Here is an 18,777-nt window from a genome sequence, read left to right as displayed (position 1 = left end):
AATCATAAGTGAAATCAAGCAGTGAGTTACGAAGCAGGACATTAACTCTACATGCCCGCTATAAACTTCTGAAAGAAATCTGCTGCAGCGTCACAGGAAATCCAATTATACCCACAGGAGTTGGCTGAGAAATATACTGACATTGTTTTATCCAGAGTTACTTTTACAGTGACAATTGGTGATGGAGACTTCCCTGACTAAAATAAACTAAGTGAGAAAGAAAAGGAACTCCAGGAAGCAGTAACTAAGCTGTGTTTTGTGTTCATAAAGTCTCATAAATGAAAATAGAAACTTGACATTTAAAAACAAAAGTATAAATTAAGCACTTTGCTTTCAGCCCTTTAAAATGTTCTGTCACTGACAATCAGAATAAACCTTAGCTTTGGACATCCAAATCACTTCTGATACTGGCAAGAAAGAAAAAGCAGTCATTTTAGGAAAAACAAACAAACAAAACCCATGCAAATTCCATTGCTTGCCCATCCTTCATTGCTGTGTGGTACTACTGCAACTCAGTAAAAGAGCAATATTTCTTTTTTTTTTAAATCAGCACAAATTAAAATTAAATCATGTTACCAAGAAACAGCCCATTAATGGCACTATATTAATGAAAGAAACACACAGTCTTGATACCATAGTTCTTTAAAATGTACCCCATAAGAAGTTTCCTCTGCAAGGAAACTCACGTAAAGCAGCTCCCACATTTTACAGCCCAGGCAGCCTTAGAGCAGAGGCTGCAGCGAAGGCAGAGATGGGAAAGGAAAAAAGTACTCCATGAAGCACTTGCTCTGTGCAACGTTAAGCCCTGCTGTTTGGCAAAGCATGTTGTTTGTACAGCCTTCAGGAGCTCAGCTCTCCGGGAAGTTCTGGGAGCTCCTGACTCAGAGGAGTCAGAGATTCACAGGACTGAACTGTTGGGTTTTCACTGGGTGCACAAGACTGCTCCCACCCAGAGAGACCGGGATCTCACGGAGCAGGGGGCACATCACGATTCTCTTGCTCTTTGCTTAGGCAACCACAGCTGGTCCCACCTCTCCACCCTGCCTCAATTTCCTCACCTATAAAATGGAGGTGATGAAACGGTGCTTTACACTAAAGAGTGGCGTTCAAAACCGGGAAGGGTTCACTGCTCTTTGGGATGTACAGATGTCATAACTCAGCTCGGACTTGCTCACTCTCGTGTTCTTAGAAAAATAATGTGTCATAACCCATAAAACAATGAGTCATAACCCAGCTCTAACTTGTTTACTCCATTGCTCATAGCAAAATAATGCAAGGAAGACTGATGCTTACAGGGAAGGAATTCAAGCAGTGCAGTATAGTACTCCCCTCTCCTGTATTTTTATCGTAACATAACAACAGGTATTTTAATAAGCCTTTATTACTATAGAGCAAGGCTTTACTGTGGTTCAGCAGCTCAAATTTTACTCAAGCTTTTGTCAGCATTTGGACACCCTTTAATCTTTTAAATTATTAAGTCTTACACATATAAAAACCCATAAAACATAACAACATTCCAGCTTACATTCTCTATGACAAACGTCCATTCTTTGTCTTCAAATTCTTCAGCATGGGGATCCTAGAAAAACAAATCAGAGAACTTAAGTCTAAAAGCAATCCAGGGTGCAAGAAATTGCAACTCAGCCAAGACTTTCATATACTCATAAAAGTATTTTTGCCCACTGAAGATGACAGAGGGAATTATTTTAGCTAGGATGTAGGCTTCAATGGATGTCAATAAGATGACAAGCAAACTGTGGTAAAACTGCCAGTGAGGATTTAATAAGACTCCTCCAGATACAAACACAAGGCTGACTCTGATAAAGGTTTGTGATTGTTTCTTTTCACCCAAGAGCAAGAAAAAGAATCCCCAAACATGAATCTCTCAAATACTTAAGTCCCACCTCCCAAAAACCACAACAAATCTACATCTTGCTGGTATAAGAAGGCATACACCAACCACAGCATAACCCCCACCTCCACATGCCCAGGCGTCATCAGCACAAGCAGAGATCCAAAAGTCAAAGCTTCAGCATAGCACCTCATTTGACTGCAGATTTCTTAAATACCTATCATCCTTTACAACATCTCTGTTGTATCACACATGAGGAGCTTTTTTACCAACAGGAAGATAAATAACAATGAGGTTCATATATCTGGCATTTGTTTCCAATTTAATGAGCTTTCAATCTGGTGGTGTGGTCTGTATTGTCTGAAATTAAGGTAACAGTGGAGACATTAAGTCATTTCTTTCATGCCTGTATCAAGGATCTCACTTAAAAAAATACATCAATTTATCATCCAATCCTAGTTCTGAGCAACTGTTATAAAATAACTTCTACTCCTCTTGCAAAACAGCTTCTCACACTAAGAGAATGTGGCTTTGGGCTTTCTTCAGACACGAAGCCTAATTTTGCCATACCTCAATTTTATCCCATTATTTCTAGTTATAGGAAACCACTCAATTACTCCTTTGCCTCTGATGCTTGGCATGCTATACATATGCACATAAATGCCACTTCCCCATAATCAGCATTTACCATCATTATAATATAACACCCCTCAGCACCTGCAGTTTTCTTGCTATTATTCGGAGCCTGCTCACGATACCACACCAAGCACTGAAACAATCCCATTTTGCTGTTGTAAATTAACAAAATGGATCAGATATTTTACTTCTACTTTATCTCCATTTGTACCATCTTTCCTTTCTTTCCAGACTGCTACAAGCCTCACATTCAATCTTTTCAACACACACTACCTTAGCCTTTGCTTTAACCATTGTTACCGCATTTAGTTTTCCTTGAAGTCACACACACAGTGAGTAAAGTCAGTGTATCACTGTACTACAAATGGTTCTTCTAACTAGTTCTCCTCAAATGCACAAAATAAAAATTTTGTAACAAGCTTACAGCATGAACTACCAGTGAAAATAGTAATTTTCATATTTTTCCAGCACACAAAAAACTTGGAAAACATGCTCTTAAATAAACCTCACATTTAAATGAACTACTGTAACATTTCTAAGAGGATAATAGAGAGCTGATTTAGATTAGACTTAGGAAGTTCTTCCCTGTGAGGGTGGTGAGGCCCTGGCACAGACTGCCCAGAGAAGCTGTGGCTGCCCCATCACTGGCAGTGTTCAGGGCCAGGTTGGACAGGGCTTGGAGCAACCTGGTCTATTGAAAGGTGTCCCTGCCCATGGTAGGGGTCTGGAACTGGATGAGCTTTAAGGTCTCTTCCAACCCAAACCATTCTATGATTCTATGATATCATCCTCTCCCCTCCATTGCAGTCCTTCCTACAAAGTCCTGCAAAGTGGGTTCACTGCTTTGCAGACCCCTTGTAAAACACTGGCTCTCCTTGCAGGAGGAGTCCCACTGGGCTGAAGAAATTCAGCACCACATCATACTGCTGGTACCATCATTACCTAAAATATTTAATAGCTACAACCACAAGCGTCATATGCAATACACGTTTTAAAATGCATTACTCCAACAACAGAATGTTTCAATGAAAAAATACAATATACTTCTAAAAACTTGTCAAAACTGATGCGGTTTGATATATAAACCTTTCTAGATTAAAAAAAAAAAAAACAAACAGAATAATTTGAATACTTTACATGAGTGTAAGAACCTGTCCTGGGTGTAGCAGTAGCAGTCATTTTTTCTCCTTCTTAGTAGCTGGTGCAGCACTGTGTTTTGACTTTTGGCCTATTGTACCATTAGCCATAAGGACAGATGGGCAAGTAGATACACATGAAATTACACTGACTGACTATCTCCATGTTCCAACTAATGCACTTCTAATATCAAGTTATTATGTATTGATCACAATAATCAGGTTTCTGGAGTTCTGTATTACGTAAATAGCATGCATGATACCTGCTGGTTTCCTGCATCCTGTATAAATTCCAAAGATATACTCCAGCTATTAAATTCTTATCACTTTGAAGAGTTAACCTGGGGCAATTACCTTTTTGTTTAATTGCTTCCTTTGATACAGCATAAAATGACATGAGATTTAATAGAATCATTAATCACTTTGTATTTTAATAAATCACTCCATACTAAGCAACTAAACTCTTACATATTTCACCCCGCTCAGTTTTTTTCATAACTCTACCAAAAGCCTGAAGCAAGCTTGCAGGTTGACATCAAACTGCAAAGTCAGGGCCCAGTATTTTATCCCACATAACAAATAAATCAATTGCTGTTTCATTTATGCAATGCAATAATCCATAAAGAAAAACAAAGCTCCTCTGTCAATGGCAACAAAATTGATTCACACCTCTAAAGGCCACAGAATCAGGTGCTCTGCTGAGTATTTCTGACAATCTGATAGAGCAAATTCCGCTCTCTGCAGAGGGAACTGGACAGGCTGATTGATGTGCTATGGCCAATGGTATGAGGTTGAACAAGGCAAAGTGCCGGGTCCTGCCTTGGGCCACAACAACCCCATGCACCACTCCAGGCTTGGGGAAGAGTGGCTGAAAAGCTGCTCATGGAAAAGGACCTGGGGGTGCTGAGTGACAGAGCTGAACATGAGCCAGCTTGTGCCCAGGCTGCCGAGAAGGCCAGCGCCATCCTGGCCTGTATCAGCAATAGTGTGGCAGTAGGGCCAGGGCAGTGATTGTTCCCCTGTACGGGGCACTGGTGAGGCTGCAGCTCAAATCCTGTGTTCAGTTCTGGGCCCCTCACTACAGCAGAAACATTGAGGTGCTGGAGCAGGGCCAGAGAAGGGCAACGGAGCTGGTGAAGGGTCTGGAGCACAAGTGTGATGAGGAACATCTGAGGGACCTGGGGTTGTTTAGTCTTGAGAAGAGAAGGTTCAGGGGGGACCTTACTGCTCTCTACAACTGCCTGGCAGAGGACAGAGCCAGGAGGTGGCTGATGTCTTCTCCCAAGCAACAAGCAAGAGGACAAGAGGTAACAGCCTCAAGTTGTGCCAGGGGAGGTTTAGACTGGATATTAGAACAATTTCTTCACAGAGAGGGTGGTCAGGCATTGGAATAGGCTGCCCAGGGAAGTGGTAGAATCATCGTTCCTGGAAGCAATGGTTCAAAACCCATGTGGATGAGGCCCTCAGTGACATGGTTTAGTGGTAGGCTTAGCAGTCCTGAGGTAATGGTTGGACTTCATGATCTTAAAGGTCTTATTCAACCTAGTTGATTCTATGAAATTAATACTGTATAATGAAAATACTTCTTAATATTCAACAAACTTAGCATGCACTTGAAAACAAGTTTTGAACACTGCTGAAAAATAAACGCCAGTGTATTGCCCCCAGACTCCCTGCCAACCACCTGGGGTAACAGATAAAAATTCAAATCTTCAAGGATTTCCCTAATGAACAGCCTTACCATGAGTTCAAAGGGCAAGGAATATGCTAAGATATGGACACTTTATACTTTGCATATATAAGATATTTCATATTTAAAAACAAATCCAGATCACTATTCTTTTTAAAGCCACATTTCTTGTTAGTCTTCAAATGCATCTAGAAACAGAAAAGCCCAAATAAGCTTATGCATATAAGCCTCATCATTTCCTTGCAACAGACATGTAAGTGGTTTCACTCTTCTCACTAAAACGCTTTTAATGGAAGCCCAGGGAGCAGCATGCACAGTCCTATTTCTAGCCAGCTTATAACTGTATTATGCAGTCAGCATTAACAGGTATTATATGATTATAGTTACAACACAGTTTCTGTTGCAACCACCATTTCACCCTTTAGCTAACATTTCCACGGGTGGTCTCCATAAAAAGTGATGTTTCTCTAAGTGTGGCTAATCTTCATCTATTTTGTATTTGAACAGGGTGAATACCGCTAAAAAAACCCCACAACAACATATACTTCCCTCACTGGCTAACCCATATCCTCCATTCATTTCCCATAAAAGTTGTGAGATGAACTGAATACACCTGACTACTCTTTAGAGAAAAAAAATGCCATTGCAAAGAATGACAACCCTAGGAGTTAAGGTTAGAGCAGCCTTTGAAACTTTCACTGTACGAAAGCCCTCCCTGATAACACAGCAACTAAAACTTCATTCACCACACCTGCAATTAGATACAAGTAAACACTGAAAATGCACTGCTGGAAACACCTAAAGAGAAGAGTTATAAACAGACCTCGTTCTTATCGTCCTTCCTGAAAGCAAATGATAATGAAGATTACCTTAAAAGCTCAAGGAACAAACTGCCTCCAGTATTTTTCTAAGTATTTTGTCTAATACCTTGCTGTAACACAAAAGGGATTTGGCAAGACCCATTTTTTCCTGGTAACACTCATTTTCTTTACCAACATACCACAGATGCAGAAATACTACAATCTGTCCAATAGTCATTATGGTTTTACCTTGAGTTGGAAACTGTATTTGGACAAATGGACTGAAGAATTTGTTGTTCCTCCTCATTTTATTGTGTAAAAAGAATCATTCTTAATATTAAGAGATGGGCCCCACTTTCCTGTTCCTCTTTCTATAAGCATTTGTCTCTCAGTATAACACTCCTTTTCAGTATTTCTAAGTAAGTTTTAAAGCCTTCTTTCCCTGTCTCCATCCTGCTTTTTCTTTTCTTTTGTTCTGGTAAAATATCTTGGTGTTCAAAAGTAACATTCAAGTGAGAAACCAATAAACAGCAGGGAACTGTGCAAAGCACAGGCCATCATCTTATAGTTCTACAGTGAGACCCCTAGATAATAATTTCTCCAACTCTCAGGATCAGTGGAGCACTTTGGTCTGACAGTGGAAGCTGAGCCAGTCTCACACTGCCCTAGCGACTGTGGTAGCTGCTTCTCTAGAGATATGCTAGAGCCCTCAACAAGCTCAGTCCTACAAACTTTTCTCTGCAATCCCATCCATCAGCTTCTTCCTGTGACCCTATCCACATGCCTGAAAACAGACAGCACTTCTGGGCTCAGCAAAGGGAAAACCAACAAAGAATACATCTGTTAACTTTTTCTGTTCTCTGCTGATCAGTCCGTCATCATCCCATTCCACAAAGAGCTTTGTCAAGCACTAGATTCTATCTGCAGTGTATAAGGTGTTTTCAGAAGACTGAAGACAGGTAAGCCTTCTCCAGTAGCTTAGGTTATCTTCAGAGTTACTTGTGTATGTCTTGTAACAGGAATGAAAGGCATCTCAGCAAACAAGGCACTGTCCCATCTCCTCATTAGCAGCCAGAGAGTGGGGAAGATCTTCAGACTTGTTAGCCCCTTCCTCCTTTCCTTCCACATGCCTCCTCCCTAAGCTTTCCTGGCTTTTGAAGCTTGCCTTTCAATTAGATCACTTCATACCAGCCTTAATCTTCAGTCTTTCTTCTTGGGGAATAACTACTTAAGGGCTGTCATATTGAATCAGATCAAATGATGACAGGGTCTGTGATCTTCCTCTGTCAGTGACCTATAGCAGATGCTCTGGGTACTCCAGCATCTGTCCTCAGCTTTTGTATTTGGTTGTTTGAAGCTGCAGAAGACTCAAAATTTGACCCAATTCCTGTTGCTTTCAGTGTTGTTTACAGAGGTCTGATTAGTCTAGAAAATCATATACAGCTCTGATCAGCTTTTGTTGAGCTTCCGGAAATCAGGCAGCTCCGGGCAGAGTGGCAAAGCTGTCCCTGTACATCACCACACCACGCTCAACAGCTCACACTTCCCTGAGGAGCCTCTGGGCTAGAAAGGATTGACTTTTTTCCTTTTTTAAATATATTGTTTACAATTAGCCCCCACACTAACAGTGAACATTTAATTTTGTAGCGTGCAAACGTGCTCACTTCCATGAGCTTTTGATTCTTATATGCGACACACAACATTGTCTTCTCTACAGGGATGTTTCTCCCTCCTATACAAGCAATATTCTCCATAGTGTCCAGTCAAGCCACTAGCCTCTCCTAAACCGAAACAAGTATGTTCTGAACCTGGATTTGCTCTTTGCTCTGGGAAATTGCTTTACTGAAGTTTTTTTTCCTTCTTTAAGACACTGTATTGGCTCTGCTGCAGTGTTCCTGTTAGTGCACTATAATCTCAGCATATGATTGACTCAGGCTTTCAAGAAAGATAATATTGGATTTATTTTGAGAGATATATGTAGGGATGGGAATACTTTCAACAATACAACTCTCCTTTCATCATCTGTTTTGTCTTATTTTACTGAATTTTTTGTGCTTAGAAAGCTATGCCTTTAAAAATATCTTTCACAAACTTGGGAAAGAACAGCTGGAAATCTTCCCTGTTGTTGCAATAGTACATTAGTGTGATAAACAGTGTCTATTACTGACAAAATGAGTGGGTTTTGTAATCCAATGAAGCAAAGTCCATGCTTACTCCAGAAGAAGAAAGAGTTGCTCGGGAAGTTCTCTTTCCTTTTAAGCTAGAAAATAATGATGTTGCTACTTAATTCCTCACAGGACAACTGATGCTCATTTCACTTCACTAAAAGCACTGGGCTTCCCTGGCAGTGAAAATTTCTCTCAGTTGATATAGGTATGTGTACAGAAAGCCATGGAAAAGTATACAAGCTTTCATACATGACAGCGAAACCTTGTTAATGCAGGGACTCAAAAAATGAACTTCTGGAGTGCAACCATGGAAACAACAAAAAACGATAATTCAGCTTGTTTTTCTGGCATCTGTGGATCTTTCCACGAAAGCACTACAATTCATGGACTTAAAATGCACAATAGGTTTATTGCTTCGCATTGTTTCTTTCTCCACATTTTGATTGAAAAACCCACAGCATAACCAAACGCCAACATACAGCATGGCAAAGGAAGGACTTAAAACTTTGGGAACAGATGGAACTTTATATGTTACTAGCACTTCAGCTGGCTGGATGGGCAGGAGCTAGAGCTAGTCAAGGGAAGCTGAATCCATTTGATGCTTTTCCCCACATGACTCCAGAGCATTATGAAAACTTACCAGCAGCCCATTATTAAGTGAAATGAAACAAAAAGTTTTTATTTATTTGAAATGACTTTTCTAAATGAAGGTTATAGTCTCATCAATACTTAGCTCTGCTTGCCTAAGAATAACAAATATACTGTTGGAAACAACACCCAAAATAGGGATGTGCAGATAACACAAAATATCTTGTCTGTTGACTGATCACAGGCACTTTGCTAGCCAGCTCTCAAGTGTCCAGGGTGACTACTGGAGAGGATATTCTTAACATTCTCATCAGCACTTGAAACCTCGACTTATCTCCTAATCCCACCAGCAACACATTTCAACAGCCACTTACGAATGCACAGCCACTACTGTGTGAATCATTTCCCAAAACACGTAGCTGTCTATTCTGGAGTCTGCTCTTTCCCTTTCCTGCACTTCTATTTCAAACAGCACTGCTGCCCTAATTTGTTATCTGTGATTGCTACAAAGCTCTGTCAGAGCAAGCTGCGCCCATCAGTGGGCTCTGCCAGTGTGGACACAGAGTCAGCAGCTTCCCTTAGCTTCTCGGGTTGTAATGAAAGAGGACAAGTACTGTTTGTTAAACAACATGCCCATGCTAAGTGTGCTTACTGCAAAGTGACGGATATCCAACAGTCACTCTCCTTTGTGTATCAGTGGCTTCCAAAAAGACTTTGACAGATGTACAAGATGAGCAGCAGTCTTTGTCTTACCTTTACTGCTTTCAGTGTTTACGACTCCCTCCTTCCAGAGGAAGCAACAACATAAATTCCTGACTTGTAAGTCAGCTCCCAAAAAGTCTGCTGGAGGGTGCTATTACATACTTTCCTTCCCACTACTTCAGCAATGACTAGCCAGTGCAACAGCTGTGCAAAAACCAGCTAGTTCTTTTTGATCAACTTTGCCCAGAACATACCAGCTACAGAAGTGCCAGCTCTCTGGGCGTTAGGATATACCCCACTCTACAGCTCAAGTGCTGCTGTAGCACTGAGCCAACACCATATTCTGCCTGTGATCACATATCACTCAGCTCACTCATCCAGCAGGCTGCTGGTCTCAGAGATAGAGCAATACTGGTACATTACCCAGCTTGCTTAAAAAGCACTGCTCTGTACTACACCTGCATATCCTCACAGAGATAAAAGTGGGTTCGGCCACTTACAGGCTTTCATGCTGAGAAGCCAGAGGATCAATTAGAACAGATTTACGTTAAGAGCTGCCTGACCACAAGATGCTTCTTTGTGCGATCCCAGTGTTTTGATTCTAACACCCAGGGCTCGCTCCCCCAGAGATCAGTATGTACCACTGCCAGAAGGCACAGCCACAGGGTGGTCATTCACGCTCCTACCAGACCAACCCTTGCGATCGGCAGGCTCGTTTTTGGGAAGAGAAGTCCAATGAACACATCTGCCTGCAGGGTAAAACAAAGCTTACAGCAATGCCAAACACCAGCTCCAGAGGCCCTTCTCTCACCTCACTGTATGGTCCTAGCCCTCAGTCTCAGTGGCACAACTGTAAGATTGTCATGCTGTGCTACTCAACACAACCCTGAAGCAGTGCAGCTAGCAATAAAAAGGTAGTGTGAGGCGGCAAGAGAAGGCTGAGGGACACTTTTATTCCAAGACCACAAAGCTGCACCTAAAAAAGACAATTTCTCATTCCTCAGGTAGCATGTTATCACATACACAATCAAGAACGGTGCACATTTCTGCTTCACTTTAAATGTATGTTCAAAACACTGAGCAACATTTACTGCATTACATAACCATATTCGGATTATACAGACAGGCAGCATAGTCGCATAATTGTGCTAAAGTTCTTAATCCAAGCAGAGGCCCTGAAAGCATGCAAAGGCAAACAATTTTTGCTAGTGAACTTTTGAACTTCAATCGAAGAGTATGTATCTGCTAAGAGACACAAGTTTACGACAGTTAGCATCACTGCCAACCTAGGATGTTTCTATCCATTGGTGATCCCAAGGGGAAAAGAAAAGAGTAAGAAAAAAAGAGAGAAACCCCGTTTTTAGGCTTAATGAGCCAAGTAATAAATTCATATTCTAAAGCTAATCAGAAGCCACTTCCAAGCAGTGGCTCAGGGAAGTCCCCAAGACAAAGAAATTATAAATATTACTAATTAGAAAAAAAGTATGTTACTGTTGCCCTCAGCTGTAAAGGGAGCAGTTATAAATAACAACCACCGGAGTGTAGCTGGAGACACCAGAGCAAAGAACAAGAACGAACTAATGGAATGAAAATCCCAGAAATCTTCAGCCTCCAGGGCAGCCTCCTACACTGTCACACATGCAAAGCTGCATTGTTATCTTTCTGCAGAAAGGGCTTTGCCCAATGATATTTGGGAAGTAAGTTCTAGCATAACCATCAGTTTCTCCTCCTGCTTCACAGCCACACAAAAAGCTTTTTTAACAGAAAAAATCCAGCTCCTAAAAAAAAATCCCCCGTAAAATCTCATAGTTCTCTGTACTACTGCAGTACTCTGCATTCACTCGTTTGTGTGGCATACTAAATACTGTGAAATTGAGAGCTGGATTCTGTCTCCTAGTCAATAGCGTAAGAAATAGGGTCACTGCACTGTGACTGAACAAGGAAGTCTAGAAACTACTGTGTTTTGACAACTTCTGGCGGGCAGTATTTGAAGAAAACCAACCAGACTAACCCATGCCAAGCCCTTACACATGTACTATGTGCACAGTTACACATGTACTAAATTCTATGCCAATGACTCGCCATAATCAGCTCAATGGGATATTTCAATGCGTTAACTAAACTACAAAAGTAAGCTTTGGCAGGGAACAGACCATCCTTCTCTCCCAGATTTAAGCTGAGGACATAAGGTTGTGCAGTTAATGACTTAAAACCAGCAAGAGTAGGCCTTGCCATTATAATCTGACATTTCCAAATAGCATTTTCCTGTGCTGTTTATGAAATAGAAAAGATTTTGCTTTAAAACCCCCATACCTTAAAGAGCGTCACAGTAATTTCAACGTTCTCAGGAACAGGCCATACCACCACCCCGCGGTACGGATTCTTGATCCCAGGCTGCCAGCTGTGAGCCTGAAGGAAGAAGAGAAACAGTTATCTTAAAGCCATTATAAAAGTGCTGATTCAATTCCCACAGAATCACAGAATCCCAAGGGTTGGAAGGGACCTAAAAAGATCATCTAGTCCAACCCCCCTGCAAGAGCAGGGTAACCTACAGTACATCACACAGGAACTTGTCCAGGCGGGCCTTGAATATCTCCTGTGTAGGAGACTCCACAACCCCCCTGGGCAACCTGTTCCAGTGCTCTGTCACTCTTACAGTAAAGAAGTTCTTCCTGATGTTAACGTGGAACTTCCTATGCTCCAGTTTACACCCATTGCCCCTTGTCCTATCACTGGATATCACTGAAAAAAGCCTAGCTCCATCATCCTGACACCTACCCTTTACATATTTGTAAACATTGATGAGGTCACCCCTCAGTCTCCTCTTCTCCAAGCTAAAGAGACCCAGCTCCCTCAGCCTCTCCTCATAAGGGAGATGTTCCACTCCCTTAATCATCTTTGTGGCTCTGCGCTGGACTCCTTCAAGCAATTCCCTGTCCTTCTTGAATTGAGGGGCCCAGAACTGGACACAATATTCCAGATGCGGCCTCACCAAGGCTGAGTAGAGGGGGAGGAGAACCTCTCTTGACCTACTAACCACTCCCTTTCTAATGCACCCTAAGATGCCATTTGCCTTCTTGGCCACAAGAGCACATTGCTGGCTCATGGTCATCCTCCTATCCACCAGGACCCCCAGGTCCCTTTCCCCTTCACTATTTTCCAGCAGGTCAACCCCCAACCTGTACTGGTACATGGGGTTGTTCTTCCCCAGATGCAAGACTCTACACTTGCCCTTGTTAAATTTCATCAAGTTTCTCCCCGCCCAACTCTCCAGCCTGTCCAGGTCTCGCTGAATGGCAGCACAGTCCTCTGGTGTGTCAGCCACTCCTCCCAGTTTTGTGTCATCAGCAAACTTGCTGAGGGTGCACTCAGTTCCCTCATCCAGGTCATTGATGAAAATATTAAACAGCACCGGTCCCAGCACCGACCCCTGAGGAACTCCACTAGTCACAGACCTCCAGCTAGATTCTGCGCCATTGACCACAACTCTCTGCCTTCTTCCTTTCAACCAGTTCTCGATCCACCTCACTACTTGATCGTCAAGCCCACACTTCCTTAGCTTATCTATGAGGATGCTGTGGGAGACAGTATCAAATGCCTTACTGAAATCAAGAAAAACTACATCTACCGCTCTACCATCATCCCTCCACCTAGTCACTTCCTCATAGAAGGCTATAAGGTTGGTCATACATGACTTCCCCCTCATAAAACCATGTTGGCTGTTCTTAATGACCCCCTCATCCTTGATATGCCTAGTGATGGAGTCAAGAATAAGTTGTTCCATCACCTTTCCAGGGATGGAGGTAAGGCTGACCGGTCTATAATTACCCGGGTCCTCCTTCTTGCCCTTCTTATAGATTGGTGTGACCTTTGCCATCCGCCAATCCTCAGGCACCTCGCCCGTTTCCCACGACTTACCAAAGATGATGGAAAGTGGCCTAGCAATGACCTCCGCCAGCTCCCTCAGCACCCGTGGGTGCATTCCATCCGGACCCATCGATTTACAGATGTCCAGATTGCATAGCTGATCCCTAACCCAATCCTCATCTACCAAAGCAAACTCCTCCTTTGTCCTGACTCCTTCTGGGGCTATAGAAATCCGGGGCCCTCGGGGAGAGTCTGCAGGAGTAAAGACAGAGGCAAAGAAGGCATTCAGCACCTCTGCCTTCTTTATATCCTCTGTCTCCAGGGTACCCACTTCGTTCAGCAGTGGGCCTATATTGCCTCTTGTGTTAGTTTTATTTGCTATGTATTTGAAGAAGCCCTTTCTATTGTCTTTAACCCGACTAGCAAGATTGAGTTCCAAGGAGGCCTTAGCTGTCCTAATTGCCTCCCTACATCCTCTAACAACTGTCCTATATTCCTCCCAAGCGGCCAGCCCCTCCTTCCATAATCCATAGATTCTCCTTTTCCACTTGAGTTTGCCCAGCAGCTCCTTGTTTAACCACGCCGGATGTAGGTAGAAATAATACGTCACTGACTCCAAAAAGGCTGTGTTCCAAAATGTATGACTCTACTGAGGACCATAAAGGACATCATTAAGAATGACAGTAAGGAAACTCACATCACTAACAGGCTTGGCTGGATTTCTTTCCAGTGATTTAAAGCTGTTCCTCACAAGGTCCTAAATTCTGTTTTTGTAAGTACATAGAACAGGTCAGGGCACTCAGAGCCTTGCAAAGAAAATGAGGCCATAAAGCCAGATATCCTGCAGCACGCGAAGTTTTATTTTGGTTTTACCCGGATGAAGGAATGCTTTTATTTAAAGAACAAATGAGTACAGCACTTAGTGCAAGCTTAACATTTACACCTAAATAAAGCCAAAAGACAGCTTTACTTAAGAAAAAGAAAAGTGAAAACAATGATTTATAATATATATTAAAAGCTATTAAAACATTGACATTCTTAAGAATTGATATGTTAGGGTACCTACACCTAAAAAAAGCTAATGAAAACAACAACAGTTGGACTGAGAATTTGTCTACCTTTCAGTATCAATTTGGGTTCATGTATAGCCTTTACTTACATTTTAACATCTAGCGCTGGAAAAAGAACCAAAACACGTGAGCATTTCTCTTTCAGAATAAGCATGCTTTTTTCCAAGCTCAACTTCCACTGGAGCGTTCAGCATCACAGGTACCATCAGTGGACTCACTCTTCCTCTAGTCCCTCAATTCTTGCAGAGCAAAGGTCTGCAGATTAACTGCAGGTGACAATAACCACTAAGGCAGCAGGGACAACGAGAGGAAGGACAAAAGCAGAGATAGGAGCTGGGAAGAGATGTGAAGCTGAGGAATGGGGAAGCAGCTGACAGAATCCAGCATGCACAGCCACTACAGAAGAGAGCCCTACCTGTCTCCACAGCTACAGGTACACAGCGCACACATTTCCATCCCCTTATTTTTACTTTCTTTCTGTACAGTGCCAGCTCTGCTGTCGTTTTATCGCAAGTCTTTCCATCTTTGCTGCACTGATTAAAACCCCAGCTCCCTAAGAGCCTAGTTAGATTAGAAATTTCAGTAAGTCTCTACGCTTTGTGCTTGCAGAGTAAACTTTAATAACATGACTTGAGGCATCTGAAAAAGGAATTTTAAAAAAGGCAACATGAAAGAACCCAACTTCTACTATTTTGAACTCTGCAAATTTCAGCGTAATCTCATTACTCTGAAGCAGGCCTGGATGTATTTCTGAATAGCTGAGCAAACAACACTGTTCATAGCTTTCCTCCGCAAGCGTATTTCATAAGAGAAAGATGTTTTGTGAGCAGCAAAACACACCACAGCAGCTGTAACCCTACCACAGCCGCTTAAGCACCTCCCTTTCACAGGACCCGTGATTCCCAGGATTGTTCTCAGCTTGCCTGATGGCAATATTCAGCAAGTACAAGGCAGAGATCAGAGCCAGCCTGTCCTCATGTAGCACCTTGTAGGATAAATCAACTTCTCCTCTGTAGGAGCACTCCATCCTCTTTCCAAATACCAATTTTCACAAAGCTAATAGGAGCTCATGGTGTGTCTGGAACCTGCATTTTCCTGCTGCTTTTGACCAATCCTGACAAACATGTCAGGCTTTTGATGTCCAAGGTCCAGGCACTGACAGTCTGCTCAGCTGAGGATCACTTGTTCCATTTATAAATAAAAACTAGAAAATGAGCATTCACTGGTGCAGGCAAAGCTTTACTTCAAGCCCGTGATCAGCACTGCTTCCCACCAGGAAAGTTCGTGAAACACAATAAACACACACATGGATGTATGTGTTTTTCTGTCGCTGAAAGCAATAACCAGGAGGCAAGCCTTAGCTAGCCGGCTTTCAAAGCAAAGCTGCTCTGAATGTTACTAAATCCTCCTTTGGCTTTGAAAAAATAAATACTGTAGCACACAAACAGCATGACAGAAAAAGGTAACATCAAAAACCACATCTGGGTTGTTCAGAAGTAAAAAGGGAAAGGGGAAAGCAAAGGGAGGAAAACACAGAGGAAGGGCTAACAACAACAATAATTTGACATTAACATGGAAAATGTTATTCTAACACATATTTCCCATGTCAGTGACCTCTGTGCCGCAGTTTCTTGAAGTTACATCTGGCCTATATCAAAAAACCTTTTCAGCTTCCAGACCATAAGCCTTGACTCTGATGTGTGATCTGTCATGCCACTTCTGCACAGCAGAATTCCTAACACTTCCGGACAGGGGACTGCTGTCAGGGCTCAGTCAGTCATTGTATCCAGTTGAAGCACTGCATCTGCGAAGTACGTTTCCACCCTAAGCCTCACCTCTAACTTGATTTCCCCTTGGCTTGTGCCTTCTAGACCCACTTTTTTCTAATCTCCTAATTATCCTTCACTAGCTATGTCCATTGTTTCTGAAGCTTAGGCAATAGAAGTGGCTAAGCAGAAGTGACCACCACCAGCAGCAGGTGCCCAAATCACAGCCCTCCCTTTGCCAGACTTATCTGCTGCATCCAAGGGACAAGAGCATTGGCCTGGAAAAAGAAGCAGGAACGCTCTGTTGCATTTCAAGGAGAAAGGCAACTCCTCTCCTCCCTGACAGTGGAAAATGACAGGACACAACATATCATGAAAGTTCTTTTAAATCAGGAAACAGGAGCTACAGGAGGGGTTGCTGAAATACCCCATAAATAGGATAGGGCTGTGAATGACATTGTCCAATCTACAGCATTGCTCTGGCACAAAACTGAGGACTGTTTAAGAAATGACGTAGAAGTGAGCCTACAGATTCACATGGGCACTTCAAGCTACCCAGTTTTGAGATGCTTCCCCAGTTTTCTCTCTAAAATAACAGCAGTTACAATCCCATACAGCCAGCTTTGCAAAGTACCGTACAACATCACCATACGTGATGTTGTCAACATCACAACTGTTCTGCTGGGCTTGAAATGTAAAGACACCTCTGCAGTTTTGGCCTCTGGTTTCAATGAGAAGGGAAGAGTCTTTAAAAATAGATCAAAATCAGCAACTTACAGGTGCCAGATAATTAAAATGTTCAGAGCTCCATATGATAAAGCACATAGAACACACCAAAGGGCTTACCCAAAATTACTTAGACACTCCTGAAAGTACTGAATCTGTTAGCAAGCAGCCTTCAATAGTCAATAACTTCAAACACAAAGACAGCACTCTGATAGTTCTCTGCATTCTCAACATTTAGTAATGCTTAAGCTATTATCAGCAAGGTCAGTCTCTCCACTCTTGCCAAGTGTCCGCTTTTTGGCTGTACGAAACAGCAGTCTCTCACATCTCTTGCCTCATACATGGGCTAGGCAAACTCAAGTCTTGTTCTCCAGTACTTTCTGCTGGAAAGCACAAGAGCAGTCTTAATTTTATTAGTGGCTTAATCATGGAAGTAACATTTCCCAGCCCTGCTGAAACTCTTGTACTAAACTATCTAGTTCAACTGACGGCGATACATTGATTGAACAGAAGATGAGACTAGCTCACTTGAGAGCTGCCTTTTGTGCACCACCTTTCCTTATAATTACCCACCAGGGGCTGACCTTGACCCTATGAAATTGCCTCCCACTCCACAGGCAAACCTGGTCTCCAAAATACAAATAACATTTCTGCAGAGCTTGGAACACAGCAGGCAATTTGTAAGCACTTCTTCTTGAAGCACTCTCCTCCAATCTAAAAAGCCTCAGCTACTATCAATTGTCTGCAATATAAAATGTATAAACATTTGTAAATCCAGTGTCAGACTCTTACAGGGAGGAAGAGGAGTTTTTGGGGTAGAAAACCCAACCAAACCTACATCAGATTTTTTTAGCCAGTTCGTGGGGAAGGTGAAAAACAATAAAACATGAGAGACTGAACATGAACCTTCCCTCACAGTCACTGCCCACCTGTCTAGGTAACAGCATATAAACAAAGCGATCTTTCAAATCTGAATAAAACCGGATAAAGTTGAAGACAGTCTCAAATCACAAATTTTGGTTCCAAACATGAAGTTAATAAATGTCATCACCAGCTGCTCATCACTTCATGAAGAAGAAAATAAGGCAGATGCAGGCAAACCACCTAACTACAGTACATTATGGAAGTCACTTTCCCAGCCCCTGTATGTGTGGGATTTCATGACTTGGCACATGTGCCATTTCTACCATGACTAACTCACACTTTCTTGTCTCTACAAAAATCTTTCCTGACTCATCAAAACTAATATACCACATTATTTCAAGAGCCTGCCCTTACAGATGCTTTATGTTACCCATCTGCTTTCTCCCCTTTTCACTACCAACTCATCTCATCCTGCCTCTGTTGTGCAGGATAATTGCATGCTACTGTCCTATAAGATCTTAGAGCTGACCGTAATATTTTAAGCCTGCTGCAAATTATGGAACAGGTTATGCTTACAAATCAAAACCATGTTCCTGTAGCCAAGCCCTCAATGTTGTTTTTTAAAAGCAAGAGTCAGAAACAGACCTACCACTGCTCCCCACCTGCAGCCCCAGGAGTGGCTTTAATGGGAGCCAGTGAGCTGCTGCTCCTTTTCTTTCCCTGGAAAAACTCTTGTCAAGTGCCTATGATCAGACCAGCTCTGCTACTTGTCTCTGTGACAGGCTTCTCAGGGCACAGGAACCAAGCAGGAGCTTGACTGGTTCCAAAAGCTAAGCTGCCCTAGGAGCTAGTAAGGATAATCCCTCTTCTTTAGAGTTATCCAGGCAGAACACAGATAGGAAGAGGAAAGAA

The 18,777-nt window shown here is 42.4% G+C and overlaps 1 protein-coding gene across 9 annotated transcripts in view; it reads right to left on the bottom strand.

Moving 5' to 3' along the window:
- The window catches only part of EHBP1 (EH domain binding protein 1), a 229,754-nt gene that overhangs the window by 169,798 nt on the left and 41,179 nt on the right, over positions 1-18,777 (bottom strand). For all 9 annotated transcript variants that reach the window (XM_065682216.1, XM_065682213.1, XM_065682214.1 and 6 more), the window contains 2 exons: positions 11,886-11,981; positions 1,526-1,579 (listed from right to left, as the gene is read on the bottom strand). In XM_065682216.1, the coding sequence (XP_065538288.1) occupies positions 1,526-1,579; positions 11,886-11,981 (150 nt within the window). The remainder of the gene's footprint in view (positions 1-1,525; positions 1,580-11,885; positions 11,982-18,777) is intronic.

The sequence above is a fragment of the Lathamus discolor genome, chromosome 5 (assembly GCF_037157495.1).
Source record: "Lathamus discolor isolate bLatDis1 chromosome 5, bLatDis1.hap1, whole genome shotgun sequence".
NCBI lineage: Eukaryota > Metazoa > Chordata > Aves > Psittaciformes > Psittacidae > Lathamus > Lathamus discolor.
Note: the sequence above shows the minus strand (reverse complement) of the source record. Positions and strands in the feature narration are given on the sequence as shown.